Genomic DNA, 20,885 nt, shown 5'->3' with positions numbered 1-20,885 from the left:
TACTTTATAACACAAGAAAGACTCCAATATTCAATCAGTCAGACATATTTGTTCCCCGGACCATCCTCTTGTGAACCGCTAGTTAAATCTGGTGACGCCTTGTTGGGAACAACTGATTTAATGGATGTAGAGATTCAGCCAAATGGAAACGCAAACTTCCCCCATTCGACATTTGCCTGATTTTGTGCCTTTTTAAAGCGGAAACATAATTTTTAAAAGCTTTCATAACACATCTTTTTCTCTTTTGAAATCATCCAATTGCATTGTTGTTTTTTTAAAACCTTCTAATTAAGTTACTAATCCCCATATTTAGCTTTGTTTTATCAAACAAAGTGAATACTTTCAGACAAACGCGTATTTTAAAGTTTATTTTATTCGAGAAATGTTTTCTTGAAGCACTATTGTGAAAGTGCTGCGTTATGTATCTGCACTTGATTTATATAAACTTCCTGTCTTCGAGTATTATCTCTGCTCGTGATCTGTGCGATTAGTATGTTTTGCGAGGGAACGCAGACAAGAAGCCACATGCAGGATCAGTGGAGGATGCTGGGAGGAAACTGTTACACAAACCCGGTGAGACGACACACACACACACACACAACCTTCAGGTCTCTTCTCTTGCAATCAGCATCACGTTTGGTTCTGCCTGAAGAATCTCCCACTTCAGGAATGTAATATTACGTAACCTGATGTCTTTTTCCCTGAAAACTTCAACTAATTTGACTAATAATCCAGACTTTAGCTCGAATTCCAACAAAAAAACTATTCTGTTCAGATGGTTTTTTTTGCTTCATTTTTAAATGTATGGATATCTACAATTCTTTTATCTGATCTCTAGCGCACTGCAGTTGAATTGCACGTGTCAGAATCGTATGCAAATATCTCAAATTAGGTAATTTCAGTCACAGTCCATGGAGAGCAGAATCCAACTGTTTTGTCAGTCATTTTGAAGATGATTTAGAAAGCCTTTCCTTGTCAGTAATGAGGCTGTAATTTGTAATTCAGTGTGCCGCCCGACTGAAACCGATGCAATGTGACAACTGTGACGACGCTGCATGATTTATCGCTCGACATGCACTTTTATAACAAACAATAAAACACATGTAATTTGTCGTGCTAGCCGGGGTGACAAAAAAGAAGAAGTAAGAAAGGCTTCTTTCATCTCACAGAAAACAGGTAATCAAACTGCGACGAGTCAACCGGTCGTTGTTTTTCTTAGTTGAGCTCTGCGACACCTTGGCACCGGCAGCAGCAGGGACGCGGCGCCTCCATCCCCCACCTCGCAGCACTGCGCTCCTCTGGAGAGACTCTTGTTTTTCTCTTGGTGGATCCCTGAACTCTCTCCTCTCTCTCTCTCTCTCTCTCTCTCTCCCTCTCTGCTGACTCAGGCGACAGGAGACGTGGCGTTTAGGGAGACGGCCGTGAGTTTCCCCGTCTAATTGTTTTCCTAACAGACAAATGAGAGGTGCAGCTCTCGTTAATCGTGCCGACCTTCTCCCCTAACCCAAGGTCGGGGATCGGCCTCGAGCGCACCGGCTTGACAGGAAGGCGGTGGAGGTGCTTTTTGAGTGCCAGAGTGAGCTACTGTATACCTTTTGGAGGGTGTTTATTTGGACAATAAGGGATCTCTTTTACTGTGTATTTGCACCTGCACGGAGTATAGGATGTCCCAGAAACTCAAAACAAAAGGTGGCCCCTTTCGCTGCTGCAGATGTTTGTAAAAAGAAAGAAAAAAGGTGAGACTACATTTCCCCTCTCTCTCTCCCCCCCTGTTCCTCTCTGATTCTTAGCTTACAAAACAAGACATCAGGGTCAGACGTCAGGGCCCATCTCTAAAGCCTCGGGGTCATTACGAGGAGATTCCTTCCGTTTCTTCTGACAGGTGATTACTGAGGCAGTTTGCTGAAAGAGACGCTGAACAATAGTAACTATTTTACTTTCTTTTCTCCCCCACCCTCCAGAGGTTTCACCCTCTCTGGATGGGAGTCATTTCTGTGTCCCCTTTTTGCTGGAATTCAGAGGAGATACCGGCCGAAAGGTAACACACCTGACACCTGTGCAACTGTCCTGCAACATTCCTGACACCTCAGTGGTTCCCCACCTAAGACAGACATTTTTGGGGTATAAGGATATTGTTTAGCTCTGGCTAAACCTGAACATGATGTTCATGCTTTGGTTGAGCTCTTCCATAAGTCGTGGTGGCGTCCCAATCCAACACAGCAGCATGTTTCACACTGATTTACACATGCACCTCCAGCTGCGGGGGAGGAACTAATGAGTGAAACCTGCAGCTGTAATGGCTGCTTGTAATGAACAACCTGCAGCCTGCTTGACACGGGGTATAAAGTGAGACCTCAATTACACAAAAGTCTGACATTTCTCATCAGAGAAATATTTTTTTTTTTATTTCTAAAACATCTTTTTGTAATTACACATTCGGCTTGAAGTTTTTGTTCTCATATATGGTTTTTGTACTACACACGGCTCTTAATGAAATCTGCAGACATTCAGCAAATGGGAGAGGTCACCCGTCACCCCGCACTGACAAATGTGGCATTACAGGAGAAGCACAAAGCAACACCAGAGGTCCCTGCAGCCGCTCGTCGGCCCCACAGTCACGCACAGCTGGCCGTGAATCCACCTCTCTTTGCCGGGTCTTCGTTAGGAAGCGCAGCAGAGCGCCGGAGAGGGTGTCAAGTCACCAGTGGAGAGAGAAAAAAAAGATAAAATCATGCTGCAAATTTTGGATCTCCAAATTCTGGATCTGTTTTGTCCCTCTGGCCAGCAGCCTGTTCAACCGACTCACTGGGCTGCTTTTAAAAGTGTGCGAACGACATCGAGGAGAAATGTAGATTAACATGGTACACAGGTGGCGCAGTGGATGGGGTGAGCAAATGAGGTGTTGATGACCTAAGCAGGTGGTAAAAACAGATTTAATGAAACAAATAGCCTCTTTCGAAAACAACCTTTATACACGGCCTCTGTACAATACTTAAAAAAACAGACTATGATGGAGGTTGACGTTGTTTCCCTTCACGTTTTGGTCGGATCTCTTCATCCACATGTCATTAAATAAGATGTTTTTTTTTCTTTCCAGTGTAGCACCTCGATGAGGAGAAGTGTGGCGATCACATATTTAGTCCTTTTTCTAATGTGTCTAGTTATAATTAATAATATTACATAATAAATAATGTTGGTCCTCTGATGCGTCATATTGGTGGCGGCGTTGTCGGAGGTCTTCAGTCCTCAGAGGTGACGTCTATGTCCTCGGAGCTGGGCTGCTTGGTGGCCATGCGCCATCTGTTGATGTGGTGGTTCCCCTTCTTCTTCTGCTGGCTGTCTGGTCCTTCCTCCTCCAGCTTCTGACGCTTGTACTTGGTCCGTCTGTTCTGGAACCACACCTTCACCTGGACAGGCAAATAAACAGGGTTAATGATGGGGATGATGATGATGCTCTTTGTTCAGAAGACAATAGTGTCATTTCAGAGAGGCACTTGGCCTTTCTCAAGGTGGACGTCTTTACGTGTCACACTGGTGTGACTTTAGAGCGAGATGGTTGGTTTTATCCAAATGTAACAGAGCCATCATTCATGTTTTTAATAATAAAAGGAGATTTAGGGAGCAAATAATGATTATTTGAGTATTTTCTCAATTGCTTGGTCTAACAAACATGCACAATTTTAAAACCCCAAACATGTTCATGCAGTTTACAAAGTAGCAAATTTGAGAAACAAGACAATGGTTGGCATTTTAGCCTTTAGAAGCATGACTGTGTCAGTTGTCTGTAATTCAACTCATCAATTGTTTGTCTAATTGTTTCAGTTCTACCTGGGATTTTCTTTCTTTACAATGTCTGGTGAGGTACTCACCAAAAAAATTTGGTGTCATATCAATAGTCATTTAAAAATTACTTTCACAATCAGAGCTACATTTATTTTAGTCTGTCAAAACAATGTAAATATTATACACACGCACACTTCTTTTTTCTTCTCAAATAGTTTTAATTAAAGTCCCCTCTGCAAACAATGCTTTAGTAGTTATCTTCCCTTTCTACCATTACATTAAAACCACTAAAGTCTCAATACGCATTTCACACAAAAAAGTTTTTTTCCCCAACCTAACTGATCTGCCATGCTTATGAATTGTCCTGCCTGCATCATGTCACCCCAGCATGCCACATGCTCTCAGAATGCTCTTTCAATAGGATTCTGTTGTAAAAACAAAAACAGCTGATCTTTGCATTCATGGCATCAATGCATGTGAAAGGTTGACAGCTTCCTGACCGACTATCGTTGCTCGTATGACCTTGGAATATCAGCTTAGTAAATGTTATGTATGAATTTTTTAAATAGCAACACAGGCACTCATACATGGCTTCCTCAATTACTTCTTCACTCTTACTCGGCTTTAGGCAATTTCTACATAATGGACATTGTGCTGACTAAAACTCTGAAAGAGCTACAGTTAGCTGTATTAGTTCCTGCAGAGTTGGGTGGGAGTGTTTTAGTTCATTTGTTCACCGTGGAGGCAGCGCATGAGACTTTAAGAACAGACATAAAATGATGGAATCAGCCATAGAACATGTGCAGCAGCTTTTCATTACTTATTTTTTCCCCTCACAGTTTGTCACCACCTTCCCCTGCTGAGGGTGATATTGAACAATAATGCACATTTCATATGACATCAGTCACTTGATCAGTCAGCGAGTTTCTCCATACAAGCTCACTCTAAAAAATGCAAGACCAAATTACAAATGAGTGAGATACTTAACATTCAGTGTACTGTCATCATAATTAGCATAATGCCATTGGTGCTTAATTGAAGGCCTCTTATTGACTGACACAAAACTTGCAAGCAGCATTTATCTATAATGCCGACTCAGGAAACCTCTCTTTATACTGCATATTAAGCCTAATTGACACCCAGATAATGTGGACTCATTAAACATAACCATCAATAACATTTACACTCCTTTATCCCATAACATGCCTGAATTAAACAGCTTTTAAGAGACACTTTAACTGATTAAGCTGCAGCCATGCCTCTTGGCTGGATTTTTTTAAATTGGAAAAAAAGGTATAATACATAGCCAATGAAAGATGATTTCACACTGTCGATTTATAATTTCATTCATAGTCGACTCTCACGTTTTGCAACTTAATACATTTAGATGATTCCATATTTGTAAATGACAACTAATCTATATTTCAAACCACTGAACAATTTAAAACTTGCCCTTCTGATATTTAAAGTTCTAAACAGTCAGTAAAAATAAATATTTGCTACTTAAAATGCAAGTTATTTTTTAAGTTATTTTAAAAGGTTAATTTTCCACTGTTCCAATGGGAATAATGTAACTGTTTGGGTATAGGTCTGCTTCATTTTTTACATATTTATTCTAATCTAAAATGTATACAACACAAATTACATTAAAAATCATCCTCTAATTATTTAACACATTTACTGACATTAATGTCTTTTCTTTTGCTGAAACCAAATAAATTGGAATAAATTCGGCGTACTCCTGCTGTGTTGGCGTCATTAAAGTAATATAATATCGCGATATTTGACAGCAGCAGCGCCAACGCGATTCTGGGGATGTAGCGGAAGAGAATGTTGCCATGGAAATAACGGCTAGTTAAAGTTAAACCCACAAACAGTCAACAATTGGGCTACAAGTGTAGTGCTTTCAGGGTGAAGTGACTTCCTTTTAAACATGTGTTCGGTAAAAAAAAAAAAAATAGCCGCGTTACAACAAACTAGCCATAGACGTCCATATAGCAACATCCGCTCACCTGTGTTTCAGATAAACTCAAGCTGTTCGCCAGCTGCTTCCTCTCGGCTCCGACGACGTAGTGGTTCTTCTCGAAGGCTCTCTCCAGGCGGAGCAGCTGGGACGGAGAGAAGGCCGTCCGGATGCGTTTGGGTTTCCTGGCGAAGGGGCCGTGGAGGAGCAGGCTGTCCTGGGACACGTCGTTACCTGATGCCGGAGTTGGAGGGAAACAACATGGCCGTCGGGCGGGGCTGGCAGAGGTAACTCACACGCTATCGTCATGGTTTTATCTGGACTGCAGCAACCGGCTGTCTGTCAAACAGGTGTGTTGACACCTGTAATGCAGGCGAGCTCACGAGCCCCGTGTGGACTGCTGCAGAGTGACCAGTGATGCTGTGGGTCATTATCACGGTGAAAAACTTCAAATCTATAAATAAATATTGTACTATTATTATTATTATTATTATTATTATTAGATCCACTACTTACTCGCCAAATGATAAATTAATAATAATAATAATAATAATGCCATAATAATACACTGACCAGAAATTCAATATTTACTGTAAGACTATTTTGATTCCGTCAGAAGTTCCCTTTTTACGGTTTCCATTTTTTTGCATTACATTTATTGCATATTAACGATAATGAGCATTTTATGGAAACAGAAAACTTTTGAAAATAGTTTGTAATACAAATGTTATACAAGCCTCGTAAAGAAATCATTCAGTCGAGCTAACTATATAGTGTTTTATTTATTTTTAAAGGATTATACGTTCATAAATGACTCACAGGTCGGTTCTAGTTTTGGAGAAAATATACCTCAGATAAACAATTATAATCTACTAATTTTAATTTTAATTTGTAAATAGGATTTACTCAAATTTGATATTGACACAATTGACCACTTATGTATAGATTTCACTCTGAATGCAAATTAAACCGAAAATATAAAACCTACCCATGGCATGTTTATATTAAGTGAGGCAACTTTTATATTGTTTTTTATGCCATACAGTTCTGGACATAAACATGTATTGTAAAATGAAGAAATATTGTTTTCAAATCCATACATTCTCCATAATTAATTAAATTAAGCCTTAGTCTTTTAAGTCAATTTTAAGCAATTTCATGTAAATTTAATGACTTCTGGTTGGACGTATTTGGGATACGAAAGCAAAATAATAATAATAATAATAATAATAATAATAATAATAATAATAATGAGCCTTTAATGAAAACATTAAAATAAAAGTCGACGATCAACAGAGAACGAAAACGCGTTTGTGATATTTATAAATCAGAATGTTTTACCTTAAAATAAACATCTCAACGTCTCAGAAGACTTTTCGGAAAGATAAGCATTTATGGTGTAATAATTCGTGCGCAATTGCGCTGATGTTTGTCTGTTCAATAAATCACTGCAGGCCGTGTTCAAATCCTTTGCTGCTAACAGGATCTTTCTATTCCCATTATATTCAAATTATTATCTTGGATTTGATCATTTGTGTCTCTACAGCCTGGCTGTCGTGCTCGAGTTCTTCTTTTTTTATGTATTTAAATGAAATGAGCATCACCTCGGGCGAGTTCTCTTGTATTGAAAAACAAAATAAATCTACATGAGCGCTTATCTTCTCGCGGCTGCAGCTTCGTGAGAGTAGAGCTGCAGGGCGAAGGAGAGAATATGAGAGCAGCCGACATCCTGCTCCAAGTTATTGTTCAACTGGAATAGTTTCATGTTAACAGCCATGTACAGGCATCTGTCCTCTCATCCGGATATGAAAGCACACTTTACATTTCATGAAACTGTGTTAGTTTATTTGAATCAAACCTCTTTTTGCAGGAAGTCAACCCAAATGACGTGATAGGATGATGATTCATTTTAACATTTTCTGTGCAGAATACTCTGATTATTCGGGCATAAATAATTGCAAACATCACAAATAGTTCGTTGTCGAGTGTTATTTATAATATACCTTGAAATCTGTGCCCGAAAAAGCGGTTCCGTAGGACCCAGGGGTAGAAGTTGAGCGGGTCTCGGTGCTGCGTCCCGAAGAAGTGCGGATGCTGGAGGTGGTGGGAGCCTCCAAGCTGGTGGGGGGCCACGGTGAGGGACGGGTGGTTCTCCGGGAACATCAGGTCCGGGCTCTGGTAGAGGCTCCTGGCCCCCGGAGCCTGGTAACTGTTCATTAAGGCATCAGTCGTCGGGTTGGAGTAACTTAAAGCCGTCGGGCGTATGGGATCCTCCGAGATTAGAGGGTTCTCCTTGGCGACCAGAGACTCGATCGTGAAGCAGCGCTTGCCCGCAGAAGAAAACATCATCTCTGGACAGAAATGGAAACCTAAACCAAAAAAAGAAAGGGATGTGTTTCCACCCCCCCACTAGCAAAAAAAAAAAAACAATCTCCCTCTCAGAGATGCATCATGACCAAAGCAGAGATGCTGCTACAAAACTCAGCAGTGCTGCAAATTGCCCCTGATCCATGAAGTCTGCGCGCACTCGGAGGGTTTCTGTGCACAAGTACGCACTAAGTAAAGCGCCCCCAACCTCCAGTGTGCGCAGGGAGGCCGCTGATTGGTCCAGAGCGCCTGCCAATAGGTCTCTTCAAGTGCCTGCTTCAAAGATCACACAAGCCCGGGCAGCTTAGTTACAGAGACACGCTGAGAAAACATGTGTGCCTCCAATTAATGGCTCATTGTGGGTCCTATTCAGCCGTAATATCTCCTTTTTTTCAGGCTGTTCAAGCATCCAGAAAATATGTGACAATAACACAAGGAAGAAAATGAAAACTTGGATAAACGTCTCATGCATGCAGACGAGTTTGACGTCCACTCTTTTCACATCCCTGCTTTAGTTGTCATAATAACGTTAAGACGTGTTTTAACTCGTGATTTACGTATTCAGTCTGAGCCGAACGTGCAGCTTTATGTGTGAAATGATGAGGCTGCAAAGGTCAGTTACATGACGTTGTTCTGCACTATATCACAGCTCTTATTTCAATCATATTTCACGTGTGATTGACGATGTAAAACACCAGATTTGCAGGTAAATTTGCACACTATACTATCATTTTATTCCTTGCGCACCAACTATATATTTCTTTCCAAAGAGCACATTTGTTCAACCTTAAATATTTTGCCCGCTTATTTTTTTTTTTTAATTGTATTTCTTGCAGTGGATTATGCAACATGTTTTATGTTTCAAAAATAACACAACGGAAAAAAAAACGGAATAATATTTTAAAGTTTAAAAATCAGTGTTTGCTAGGATAATTAATGATAATATAGTTTATATTGAACATGCCTCTATGATTTTAATTATTATGATATTCAGATTATACTTTTGAAGGTGAAAACGTTCCTTTGGGCTTCCCTAAAGCATTAATACATACATAATAGATGACACTGGTTGGTGATACTAGTCTTGTTGTGAGATGAGTTCCATGTTGTTTTAGGCTTTAAACATGGACATCATGTATAAAACAGACCTGACGGGGCTCCAGCTTCACGAGGACGTTGAGCAGCGGCCTGTGCTCGTGTTTGGAGCTCGCCGGCTTCCTTACCCCTCAGCGTGCACGGTGCACTAACCAAGTTAATAATTATCCGCTTAATACGCTCGTTTGTTTCGAGGTTGCATTAGAAAATCATTACCGATGGAAATGATGAGGTAAAACAAGTTGTTGATTAGGCGTTTAGAGCTAAAGGCTCCTAAAGACGGCAACGTGTGCTCTGGGAAGCGCTCGGTGTCAGAAAAATAAAGCTCCATCGTTGTTTAATTTGTATGACAGATATTCATCTGTATTTATTTAGTGAGTGAGCCAGGAACTCCTCGATAGTTTCACTGGAAATATTTGTCCTAATGACTCACACTGTTAAAAAAAATACCAAAGCTACACATTAATCATCCAAGCTCATTGTTTATATTTGATATGTTAGAAAACCTTTTATTTTTTAACTTCAAGATAAAAAATGTTTTAACTTAATTTCCATATGTTTAAAATAATGCTGTTTGGTTATAAGGTCACGTTATACATCCCTTTGTGGCCATAATGATTAAGAATATAAACACTGTTATGAAGATGTAAGGGATGGAAAGTGAAGAGCGACCTGTTTCCGGTCACACAAACTCTTCTTTGCAGAATTTATATATTGAACCCGTATTTTTTTACCCAGAGTGCAACAGCAGGAGCTTGTTGAGTTTAATGGTGAAACCCTGCGGGCCTTTACGCGCTGACCCTGATCGCTGCTGGTTAATAGATGTTCAGATCGCTCTGCATTAACAGAAACAAAGCAGAGCAGTCCACCTTTGTTCCGAAGGCTACTGTTGGGTTTTCCCCCCGAGGCTCCGGAGGAGAGTTACTGAGAGTCCGAGCGAAGGTGCTCTTCAGATGGGAAAGCAGCGCGTTCCTTCTTTTTTTAATGGAGAAATTCCTTTTATAGTTTAATATTTTAGTGCACGTGTAACTATTAGTGGCGTGTCGAGAGCTTAATCCTCGTTTAATATCCTTCGCACCACACTGGATGTCATAATGTGTTCAGATTATATATTAATGATGGGACTACAGTAGTTGGAGCACGTTACACATTGGCCAATTAAGTGAACTAAAAGAGGAAATAGTTAACATCAAAGACAACAAGAGCAGGTCTGAGTCTGAGTTTGAGGACACATTCCTTTTTGTTTCTCTGCAACACAGAGTGCCACTATTTATATGTTTAAAACTGCATTCACCCAACATGTTTCTTATGATTAAGGGAGGTCTAGCCACAGAGACACTTAACCACCCTTGTTTAAACTTTAAAGTAAACATAGTTTTTACCCAACAAGTATAATGTAAAACACTGAATGTAAAAAATACTTTGTTGCTATAATTGCATTTGACAAAAACACACAAACTTATCTGCAAACACTGTAATTTAAATTCACTTTATTCCACCAAGATCACACACTCAGTCAAAACTGCCTTCCAGAGATTAAATAGATGTATTTTTGTTTAATTTGGGAAAATATATTTAAAAAAAGTTAACTTGAGTTCAACAAAGCAACATCTAATATAAAATGTTCTTCAAACGTTGTGGCCTCGAATCAAAATAACTCTTCAATCACATCAGTCTAAAAAATAGCATATACAAAATATATAAATTATATCATTTGATATACATTCGACAGGTTAACCGTCTGTTTCAAATATCCACAAATAGTTTTTTTATGGGACTAGGGACAAAGAGGAAAAGATGCTATTGAATAAGGATGGTTTACCTTAATACAAGTGCTGCCCTCTAGTGGCCAAAAGAAGATGCTACTGTAGTGTCTTGTCTGATTCATAATGAAAAATGTAATTATTTGTATTTGTCAATGCGTGCCTTAATGAAGAAAACTGCAGTAATATAATCATTATTTAATTAAGTTTGAACCATTCTGTTCTTTCTGAAAGTGTTAAATCTGTGTTACCAAAGTTATATTCATAATAATGTTTAGAAATGTGTCTCATCTAGAAAACATGTGATCAACCCTCAGTGCATTAGATAAAATAAGATAATCCTTTATTAGTCCCTCTGTGGGGAATTACAGCAGCACTGCTCACAAGTAAGTACAATTCAAAAATCAAGTAATGTAAATAAACAGTAGAACGGTAATAAAACAAAATTAAAAATTAGCAGTAAAAACAACATTTAAATATACCACTTAAGTTGACCCCGTGACCTTAAAACTATAACTTTGTTTCCAATGTTTGAGGTTTGTGGCTAAACAAAACCTTTTAACCAGAGAAACATTTTGTGGCAAAGTGACATCCTCTGCTCCTTCAGCTGTCCGTCACTTTACCTGCACAGAGGTGGGAGATCACTTCCCAGTCGACGAACCAGCTGTTCAGTGGTGATGTTGTTGTTGTTGTTGTTCTTAAACCGATGCTGCCATCCGGTGGTTGAAGGAAGTCACAGCATGTTAATCGGATTAAAGGTTTCCTGCAGAGGTCACCTTTGACCTCTTTCCAGTTCCCAGAGGTTCCACTCAGCTGTGTCAGAGGAACATGAGGAATGTTTCCCTGATTGCACTTCAGTTCCAAAACTAGCAGGTTAATACAATAATTATTATTAAAGAACATAATGTAATAGGACCCGTGTGAATTAAAGTTTAAACCCCAACTCAGAAAAATCTTAAAAAATGGTCAAAGCAAAAATTGTGTGCATAATCTGGGGTTATTGGACCTCACAATAGGCTGACAGCTATATGGTATGTTGCAGATAGATATGAGTTTCAGTGATCAATAATGTCAAAAACAGAATTGCCTGTGTTTTCTCAGTCAGCGGAGGATCAGAAGAAAATAAGAAAATAGTGCAACAGAACCAAATTAAGATATAAAGAACCGAAATAGCACCGAATCATGCAAATTCATTTAAATTGATGCACCTAACACATCTCATCTGATTTTGACACGTAGCTCATATCAGATTATGGTATTCTACACATTCCTTTAAAAACTATTCGACGGTGCATCAGCTCGACATTAATCTTAAAGTCTGGTATTATTCTGTTGTATTCAAACTTCCGGCCTCTTCCTCCTCGAAGCAGACGGAACCAGCTGAGGCTCGAGGGGGGGGGGGGGGTCACCTCTCACCTCCCGCGTTCATTAATAAACTAATTGGCCATTTTGTTTCGCATTAGCGTTGTGTGTTCAGCTAATCTGTCCCACTTAAATACTTGGAAAATTTCACCCCATTATAACGAGACGGGGAAAGTAGCACGTCGCTGCGTTTGTGCCACCTGCACGAGAAGTGCAGTCGCTTAGCCACCTGTACTGGCCCCGCTCCTCCACACCGGCACCCCCCCTCAGCATAAACAAACACCCCCCCTGTTAACACTGCCCGGAGACAAAATACGTGTTCATGTCGAGGAAGGGCATTCATCTCTGTGTGTGTTTAGCTTCTTTTTCTGTGTTTCATATCTACTTAAACTATTTAGTGACAAAGGTGTAAACCTGAGCCCTTGTAATAAAGATAATAGTGCACATTTTAGAACTACTGCACCAAAATAACACACGTCATCCATAAGAGTTGTAGGAACATTCTGGCATTGCTATATAACATTTGATATTATAAATATAGCACACATGTGCTTGAGGACATTCACAGTAGCTGAAATGAATATTGAAGCGATTTATTGGGATTACTAAGAGACGAAATCATTAATAAACGTGTAAACTAGTGCTGAAAGATTATGGCGATGCTATCAAATAATGTCGATTTTTGTTTTCTCCTTTATGTTGGTGTGCGTAAACACGCACGTTGGATCACTTACGCGCTGTTGAAAAACCCTTGTAAAAAAAAAATCCCTTGTTCCTTCGCTCTATTTAATTTTTTAATTGAATTTTTTTACTTTTCTTCATAGTGTTCTCCGTCGCTGAACACGATGGGAACAGGAGCTTCTGTTTCCGGGTAGAAAACAAGTCCTCTTCTCCGCACATGCCGAGGAGAGCCGCTCTGGTGAGTTCCGTGTCAGAAGCCATTGTGCGTCCCTTTCACGGCGAGACAAAGGGAGGCTTCTACTTCAAACGCTTGTAATGAAAGCTAATGACTATTAGATAGAGTAGAGGGGCCATCGGCTTTGCAAATAAAATGCAAAGAAGGATTTTTTTTTTACTATCTCCTACCCTAAAAAGCGCGTTATTCAAATGAAGTGCACTCTATTGGAGCTGGAGGTTATTGCTCTCCATGAGAACTTTCACACCTTCTCACAGGAGCTGCATTGCATCTGAGCTGAGTCATGAAGGTCATTTACATGTAGGGAGGAGAAATGTTTTTAAAGGTATTCACATAAAGACAGACAATAATCATAATAAAAAGAGTGATGACAAAGAGAAAAGCAGTATCATTTAACTAGAAACATGTATTTCATGTAGAAAACACGTTTATATTGAGCTAAACATTAATCTTCATTCAGTCCGGTTGCAGCCTCTCAGATATGAGGATTTGTTGCTTTTCCTTGTCACATGATAGTAAATTGAACATATTTGTGTTTTACACTGTTAGTTTGGACAAAACAAGCAGTTTCAATGTGTCACTTTAGATTTTGAGAAATGAAATTGGAGCAAGTTTCACAACTATTCGGCAATTCAATCGTGAAAATACCTGTTATTATTATTATGAATATAATTCATATTTCATAACTCATGTGTTTGCCTTTTTAATCTCATTATTATCAAATGTTTGTATGATTCTGACCAACGTAATTCTAAATGTCTTCATTAAGGCGGTTCAGCTTGCACTGGATCTCTCTTGTCTGCAGTATCTGGATGGTTTTAGTGTACTACCTGTATCGTCATACAATAATTCATATATGCAAACAGGCAACACGTGTCACTTTCTCTGAGAAACTGAATTAAAACGACAGCTGGTTTAGCAGTAAAGTCTGAATTCACTTTGTTTCTGCTGGATGACCAAAGCTTGACGTTTGCTTATTTTGCTTGAACATGACTTCTTTTGTGTATTTGACCTTCTTCTTCTTTTTTTTTAACAGAATACTCTCTTGAGATCTGGGAATATATTTTTAAAGCATCGCTGCACAATTCCGACTAGAAGAAACAACGTCATTGAATATACTTTGGCAGCAACTGAATCATTTTCAGTATCCGTTAATCTGCAAAAATTCTATGATTTGTAAAATGTGACGTCAGCAAAGGGATTGTTTGGTCCGGGCCAACTGTTCTAATCCGAGTTGTATTCAAATTACTTTTGTGTCGTACAAAGAAAAGCTGGAAATCCTCACATTTGAGAGGCTGAGACGGGAATTTGTGTTGTCCTTTCCCTCAAAGAAACAATACATCAAGTCATCAAAATGGTTTCACCCCTCAGCTTCAGCTCTGGAAAACACAGCGTCAGCCAGCAAAGACACACTTTATAGTGTGGATGAAGCTACACTACAGATTGTCTCGGCCACCAAGACAAATTGTTGCCACAGGAATAAAAGCTACAAGTCAAGAGGCAACTAAAGATGTAACAGTTGCCTTTCATAAGCAGCTTCACCAGAGAGAGTCTTAACCCAGGCAGCGCTGGCTTGTTTCCAGCCGTTAAGGTGCCCTGTGCTAATTGGGACGCCCCCCCCCCCCATCCATCCCAAGACTCTCCAGGCTTTTCCCAGGCCTCTGACTGCTTCTTTCTTTCCCTCAATGGGATTACGTTGGGCTGTGGAGAGGAGGGGGAGCTGATCACATCAGAAACGGCTCTCTGGGGTTTTTACACAAATTCTGCTCCTTCAGCGGCGCTTCAGCCCTAATCAGGCCGAGCAGAGACACCAGGAGAGAGAGAGCAGGCAGGGGGTGGCGGGCGAGAGAAAGAGATCAGCTCTGTTAGCGTTTTATTAAACTTCTCTCTTTGATACTGTCACCAGCCGTCTTCTGCCTCTTACACCTCGGCTGCATGCGTTACAGCTGCGTCTTTGATGTGTTCGAGAAGAGACAAATGTCCCCAATGTGCACCGACGTTACACAGTTATTAGTTAAGAATGTGATGGTGAATGTGATCTGGAATCTCTTCAGGCTTGTTTCTTTTTTTTTCATCTTTCTGCTTAGTATCTTATTTAGTTTTAACTTGTTAGTGGATTTTCGCCCAGCTGGTCACAGGAGAGCATTGTACTCGAAAAAGAGACCTTTATTCTGAAATACATTACATTTGGAATTGACTATTTACTGACTTTATTTGATAGGTAGATCTTCAACCTGCCACTGAGGCTATTTGTAATGTCAATATTAGTCATCAGGTCGAAACAACTGTAAGTTTCTCTCAGTTCATTTAAATTGGTCTTGAAGTAAAACCATGACATTATTCCAGTTGTCTCAAACTCAATGTTTTATTTTTTTTAGATGCCGGTAATAAGGTATGTTATTAACCTTACTTCAGTAAATATCCATCTTGTCAATTTTGATCCCGTTACATGTCTTAAAAAATGAGATGACTAAACATCGACAAGCTGACTTGTCCGCCTTCACAGCCTTCATTGTTTATATTCCCGCTCTGTGACCGCGATGCTTTTAGCTTTTAGCTTACTGGCCTGATGTTATGACTGGTGAACAGTTGTGTTCATCTGTTAAATGAACTTGACAAAACAAAACGTCTTAGTATCATAAACATTTCTGCACTGGTACAAAATCTAGAGGAATAAAATCCCATAGTTTTTTAGCCGTGGGAATCAGGGAGATGCTAACTTTCCGGGTTGGCCTACAAAAATACGTTGAAGTGGACATGAGACAGATATCTACATCCATGTGTCAGTTTAATGGAAGGTAAAAGTCTGTGATATTACCACAAAGTAATTCACACACTACCTTAGTGTGAGACAAATGTGAGGATTACAGAGATGGACACACCGCTCAGATGTCTTTGTCTAATGTGACGGAGTTCTCCACAGGACGGGACTTTCAGGTCGACCGGCGCAATTAGCTGCTCCGATGGACTCGTTGGCTTCATACGTCCCGATCCTCCCTGCGCGCGGTCTTCCCTCGTGGGTTTATTCCTCATGTCTGCCAGCCAGCCTTCAGCAGACGGCGTGAGTCCCCTTCCACCTGGAAGGAAAGGCGAGGAGCCTCAATAGAGCGGAAGACGGGACACCTGCCGGGGGTGGGAGGGCATGTGTGATCCCCCCCGTCCATTGAGAATAGGCGTAGTGACCGTTTAAACAGATTAAACAGAGAGAGCCAGCGCTCCAGCCCCGAGACAGACTGACCCCTACCACCCCGGGTTACAGATATCCTCACATAATCCCTGAGCTGGTTATTTATTTGTTTAGCTCGAACCAGAGGGGAACCCGAGTCCGTCCCAGACTTCAACTCAGATCAAACCGGGGGAGGAAATGCCTCGCCGTGTCTCTTCCAACCGGGCGCTCAGAGCCAGATGAGAGGAGCAATAAGGGGAGGTCAAAGGGCACGATGATGGTTCGATTGGGATACATTAGAGAGGAGACAGGTTTACTCTCTCGGGGTGAATCAGAATATCTTGCTAATGCTCAGTTATTATTTAAATCAGGGTCTCCTCTGACTCTTTAGTGAGCACCATCTTGTTACATCTTATGCTTTAAGTTTACTTTAATAATTAAACTAAGGGCTCTTGAAATATAAATGTTGAATTAGTCTCATGTTGATTGACAAAACTATGAGTATTGTTCTGATATTTCGGCTGACCTGTTTTTCCTCAAAGGCACATTCCAACACTTTTCTTACACATTAAATGCACTAAACGAAGCGGAAGTCGCAGTCAGATTTAAAATGTGAAAATAGGCACATCTTTACTTCATCAGAATTGTGTTTGAGTGATTTGATATTTGAGGTTGATCAGATTTTGTTGCTGAATCGGAAACCGACATCAGTCGACATAAGAGCGTGATGTCACGTTTAATCAACTGAGCCCCACCCACATGAAACCAATAACAAGAGCACCCAGACGACCAGAAACCTCTCATGTGAAGTGTGAGAAACTGTGTGTTAAAATGTCTCATCAGGGCCTTTAAAATGTCCTATGAGTTCCGCCGTGTTACATGTGCAAAGTAATGAGGATTCCTGATGTCTTGCAACACAAAATGTAACCTTTGACCTCCAACACCTGGCTCAATAAGAAGCATAACAAACAGGACACAGTTGATTAATTTCATAAAATATATTTCTGAATATTACATTCAAATGTACAAAAACTGAACAGGTGAAGTGAGCTTATCAAAGAGCAAAACATTTAAATATATAACTATACATCTATTAAATATCCGTAGTTGGAGACACAGGCCTCCTTTCTCAGCACTATGTACAGACAGTTCAGTGCGTGGTGTTCGGTCAGCAGTGGTCAGTAGAGTCATCGGACACGTCGATGTCCACGTCCAGGTCGGAGAACTCCTCATCCTCATCTCCTTCGTCCCCGTGGCCTTGAGATCCGGGACTTTTTAGCGGAGCGGCCAGGCCCAGTTTGGCCAGCTTGGCCTGCTGCTGCTCCAGACTCTGTTTGCGCCACTTGATGCGTCGGTTCTGGAACCAGACTTTGACCTGGAGTGAGTCAACATGCATATTAGAAAAATTGCAGTAAGAGACGAGTGTTCATACAATTTGTTCCCGAAGCTACATGCACTCCTTTCCCCCCCACAATCTTTTACCTGAGCTTCTGTGAGCTGCAGGGCCGAGGCCAGGAGGAACCGCTCGGATCCCACCATGTACTGCTGCCGCGCGAACTCCTTCTCCAGCCGGGAGAGCTGCTCGCTGGTGAAGCTGGTGCGCATGCGTTTCGACTTGCCACCTTTAGTTTTGAACGAATGCAGCCCTGCGCTCACTTTGGACATGGATGCTGCAAAGAAGAGATGACAACATTTAATCACACTGTCACGTGAAAGCAACAGTTTCATTTGGACATTTAGATCTCGCTCCGATACATCCAGTAAAAAGAAAATGTTTTTTACCGTGTGCGTAAAACGCTCCACGACAGGAGGATGGGTAGGTGAACGGTGGACAGCAGTAGACGGAGTATCCGGGTTGCGCGTGGAGCGCGGAGTGCAACATGTTTTGAGAGTAGCCGTAAGGTGCCGCCGGCATCGGTAAGCCCGCGTGTCCGGGGAGAGGCAGCACCGGGACTCCTGGTTGGTATTTCTCTTCGAAAGGAGTCGGACTCGCCCGGCAGCTGGCTGCGCGCTCCGGCTTGGCGAGCAAAGCGTCGATGGTGAAAGATTTCCCACTGGAAGGCTTCGTTGTCAACTGGCTCCCCGGGTACTGCGGGTACAGCGATGCCGGTGCGTAATTACGCACAGAGTATCCATAAGCTTCCATCGGTCTGTTCGGCACCTGCATTCTAACAGATGCAAGTGGTAAAATAAGATGTCGAAATGAGAAATCTGCGGAAATGAAGTTGTCGCTCGAGTGCAGCAGGAAAGTGAATGCTGCTCCTCCTGTGGAGCCTCCTCTTTTATACCCCGGCAGGACACTAAGGTGTCAACAGCCCCCCATCGGCCCTTTGTCTTTCTAAGTAGCAGATGAGAGAAACGAACATCCCGACAACGTATCCAATTAATTGGTGGAGTAGTACAAGCTGGGATTGTCAAACATCCTAACCCTTTGAATGACAAGGCTTTTGAAGAGTCGTGGGGGCTGGGACCTCGGGAGATTTACTGGGCAACAAATTCTTGCATGGATCTTAAGTCCAAATGTAATCATTACCGCTGGGAAAGCCTTGATGTTACCAAATCATCCTATTTGGAGCCTTTTAAGTTCTGGCTGGCCGACAGATGCTTTAAGCAGCGTAACAAGTCGCTTAGCTCAAGCTGTACAATAACCTACTGTGTTGAACTCCACTTATTTTTTGTATTGTTTATGTTTAACTTTTTGACGCACTTGTTCCAACCTTTTATAATTTCGGGACACGTTTGTCTCAACCTGCTATAAAGAGTCACTCCCGTGTGTAAACAGCTCATAATCTCTTTTTTTGTCCAAAATGAATGCGCTCTGTTTTCAGAGTGTGTTTTTTAACAGCAGCGGTGTCGCTTTTAAAATGGAATGACTGCTTGCGCGTAATTGAGGCGTCAGATTCAGCGGCTCGGGTGTGGCGACAGAGTGCTGCTGCTGCTTTCCTGTGTGTTTTGTTTTTTACCAAACTGAAACTCCACTAATCTCAGTCACCGCGTTAATCCACAGGTTGATCCATCCATCCCATCCTTTGAATGTCCGACTGGGAAAGGCCTCGGCTCTGGTTGATTTCCTAAAACAATCCCGGTTGCTCTAAAGCCGGACATCTGCAGGCTGGATTCATTTTGTGGATGAACACAAAGCGCATTAAATGAAAGCCAGTCTCATTAGGCAATAAGAAAAGAGACCTCTTATTGTGAAAACACACTTTTGAACCGGAAACAATATCCTTTTGTTTTATCGGTCTCTCATTAAAGGCTTGAAGATGAAGACGCGGCTTCTTTAAAGGAAGTGATTTGCTTTCTTACACCACCGCAGCACAAAGACAGCCTCTCTTTCAACTCGGATTATTGCCAGCTCTGCAAACTTTCCAGCCTCATTTCCATCATTTGGAGGTGGCAGAGAGGCTCTGTAGAGCCCTAAGTAACTGTTAAAACACATTTAAACACCGAAGCGAAGCGCCCGTTCCCTTTGACCTCGGAGCCTTTTATTTGTCCTCTTTCACTGACACTAGAATGTCTAATGAAGAGGGCAAACACAGACTTTGTCGACCTGGCCTGAACAATAAGGTGGCTTCTTCTGATGCCTCTACGACCGGACCACCCACCCCACGAGCGTGTTTGCTGGCGTGCACTGCAGAAAACCTCCGTGTTCACAGATCCTTCACTTCACATTTACTGTTGAAACCTCAAGTTAACATGAAAGCGTCGAGCTGCAGGACGAGTTGAATGAAGAGGTCAGATGTTCAGAGTCAGACCAGCTGAAAAATACATATCAAATACGGTTTTTATTTGGAGAAGAAAGTTTAGGAAATAAGTGAAAATAATCTGGAATTAACACAAAAGAAACGTTCAAAAAAATGTAAAACTCAATTGACCTGTCGATTTCTCCATCCTTCAATTATAAAAAGACCAACAAGTCAACGTTTGAATGTCAACGACATTTGAAGACCTCATGTTGTGCTCTGGAAACTTTTAATATTTCTTTTAGACCACTAAACAATGAACAATGACTATAATTTTCAACCCTAATCCCCACATCAAGTAAAGAAAATCTAAAGAGGGAAATCTTATTGTCACTTGCAGCCACGTCCCTCTCCAATATTCTGCCTGCATATGCTGACATGTCTCTTTCATGATATCAGTGAACCCTGTGTGTCCTCTAATGATGCTGCAGTGAAGGCAACATGTCCTTCTTGTGTATTGGAGCCAGACAAGGAATACACGGACCATTGTCCCCGAGGGTCCTCTTTTCATAGTCATGGGCCGAGAGGAGAAAGAAGCTGAAGGGGCTGCTCTCTAACGGCTCTATGGGCCATCCTTCCCACCAACAGCTTGAAACCGCTCATCAGCACTTCATTCGGTTTCTGAGGTCGGCTGCAAAATGCAAAAGTGGTCACTTATTAGGATTTGTTTTGACTTCTGACAACATAACAGCTTTAGTCTTCTGACAAAGACTAAAGCTGGTAGAAG

The 20,885-nt window shown here is 41.2% G+C and overlaps 3 protein-coding genes across 3 annotated transcripts in view; 1 reads left to right on the top strand and 2 right to left on the bottom strand.

Annotated features, from left to right (window-relative positions):
• Positions 1-2,918: 2,918 nt before the first annotated feature.
• emx1 (empty spiracles homeobox 1) lies at positions 2,919-8,095 on the bottom strand. Its single transcript, XM_068580487.1, has 3 exons — positions 7,750-8,095; positions 5,796-5,980; positions 2,919-3,407 (listed from the first exon to the last, which is right to left on the bottom strand). Exons 1-3 carry the CDS (start codon positions 8,093-8,095, stop codon positions 3,240-3,242), a joined length of 699 nt encoding a protein of 232 aa, XP_068436588.1. The 3' UTR covers positions 2,919-3,239.
• cdc25b (cell division cycle 25B) overlaps positions 5,623-20,885 on the top strand; it is a 37,354-nt gene continuing 22,091 nt past the window's right edge. Inside the window, exons 1-2 of the mRNA XM_068580485.1 lie at positions 5,623-5,694; positions 5,807-6,033. Coding sequence (XP_068436586.1) covers positions 5,984-6,033 — 50 coding nt within the window. The 5' untranslated portion in view covers positions 5,623-5,694; positions 5,807-5,983. The remainder of the gene's footprint in view (positions 5,695-5,806; positions 6,034-20,885) is intronic.
• Positions 17,584-18,582, bottom strand: noto (notochord homeobox). Its single transcript, XM_068581024.1, has 3 exons — positions 18,198-18,582; positions 17,898-18,085; positions 17,584-17,790 (listed from the first exon to the last, which is right to left on the bottom strand). The coding sequence occupies exons 1-3, from the start codon at positions 18,580-18,582 to the stop codon at positions 17,584-17,586; spliced, it is 780 nt and encodes a 259-aa protein (XP_068437125.1).

This window comes from Clinocottus analis, unplaced genomic scaffold (assembly GCF_023055335.1).
Source record: "Clinocottus analis isolate CAN_PGR_092001 unplaced genomic scaffold, fCliAna1.0.p SCAF_17, whole genome shotgun sequence".
NCBI lineage: Eukaryota > Metazoa > Chordata > Actinopteri > Perciformes > Cottidae > Clinocottus > Clinocottus analis.
Note: the sequence above shows the minus strand (reverse complement) of the source record. Positions and strands in the feature narration are given on the sequence as shown.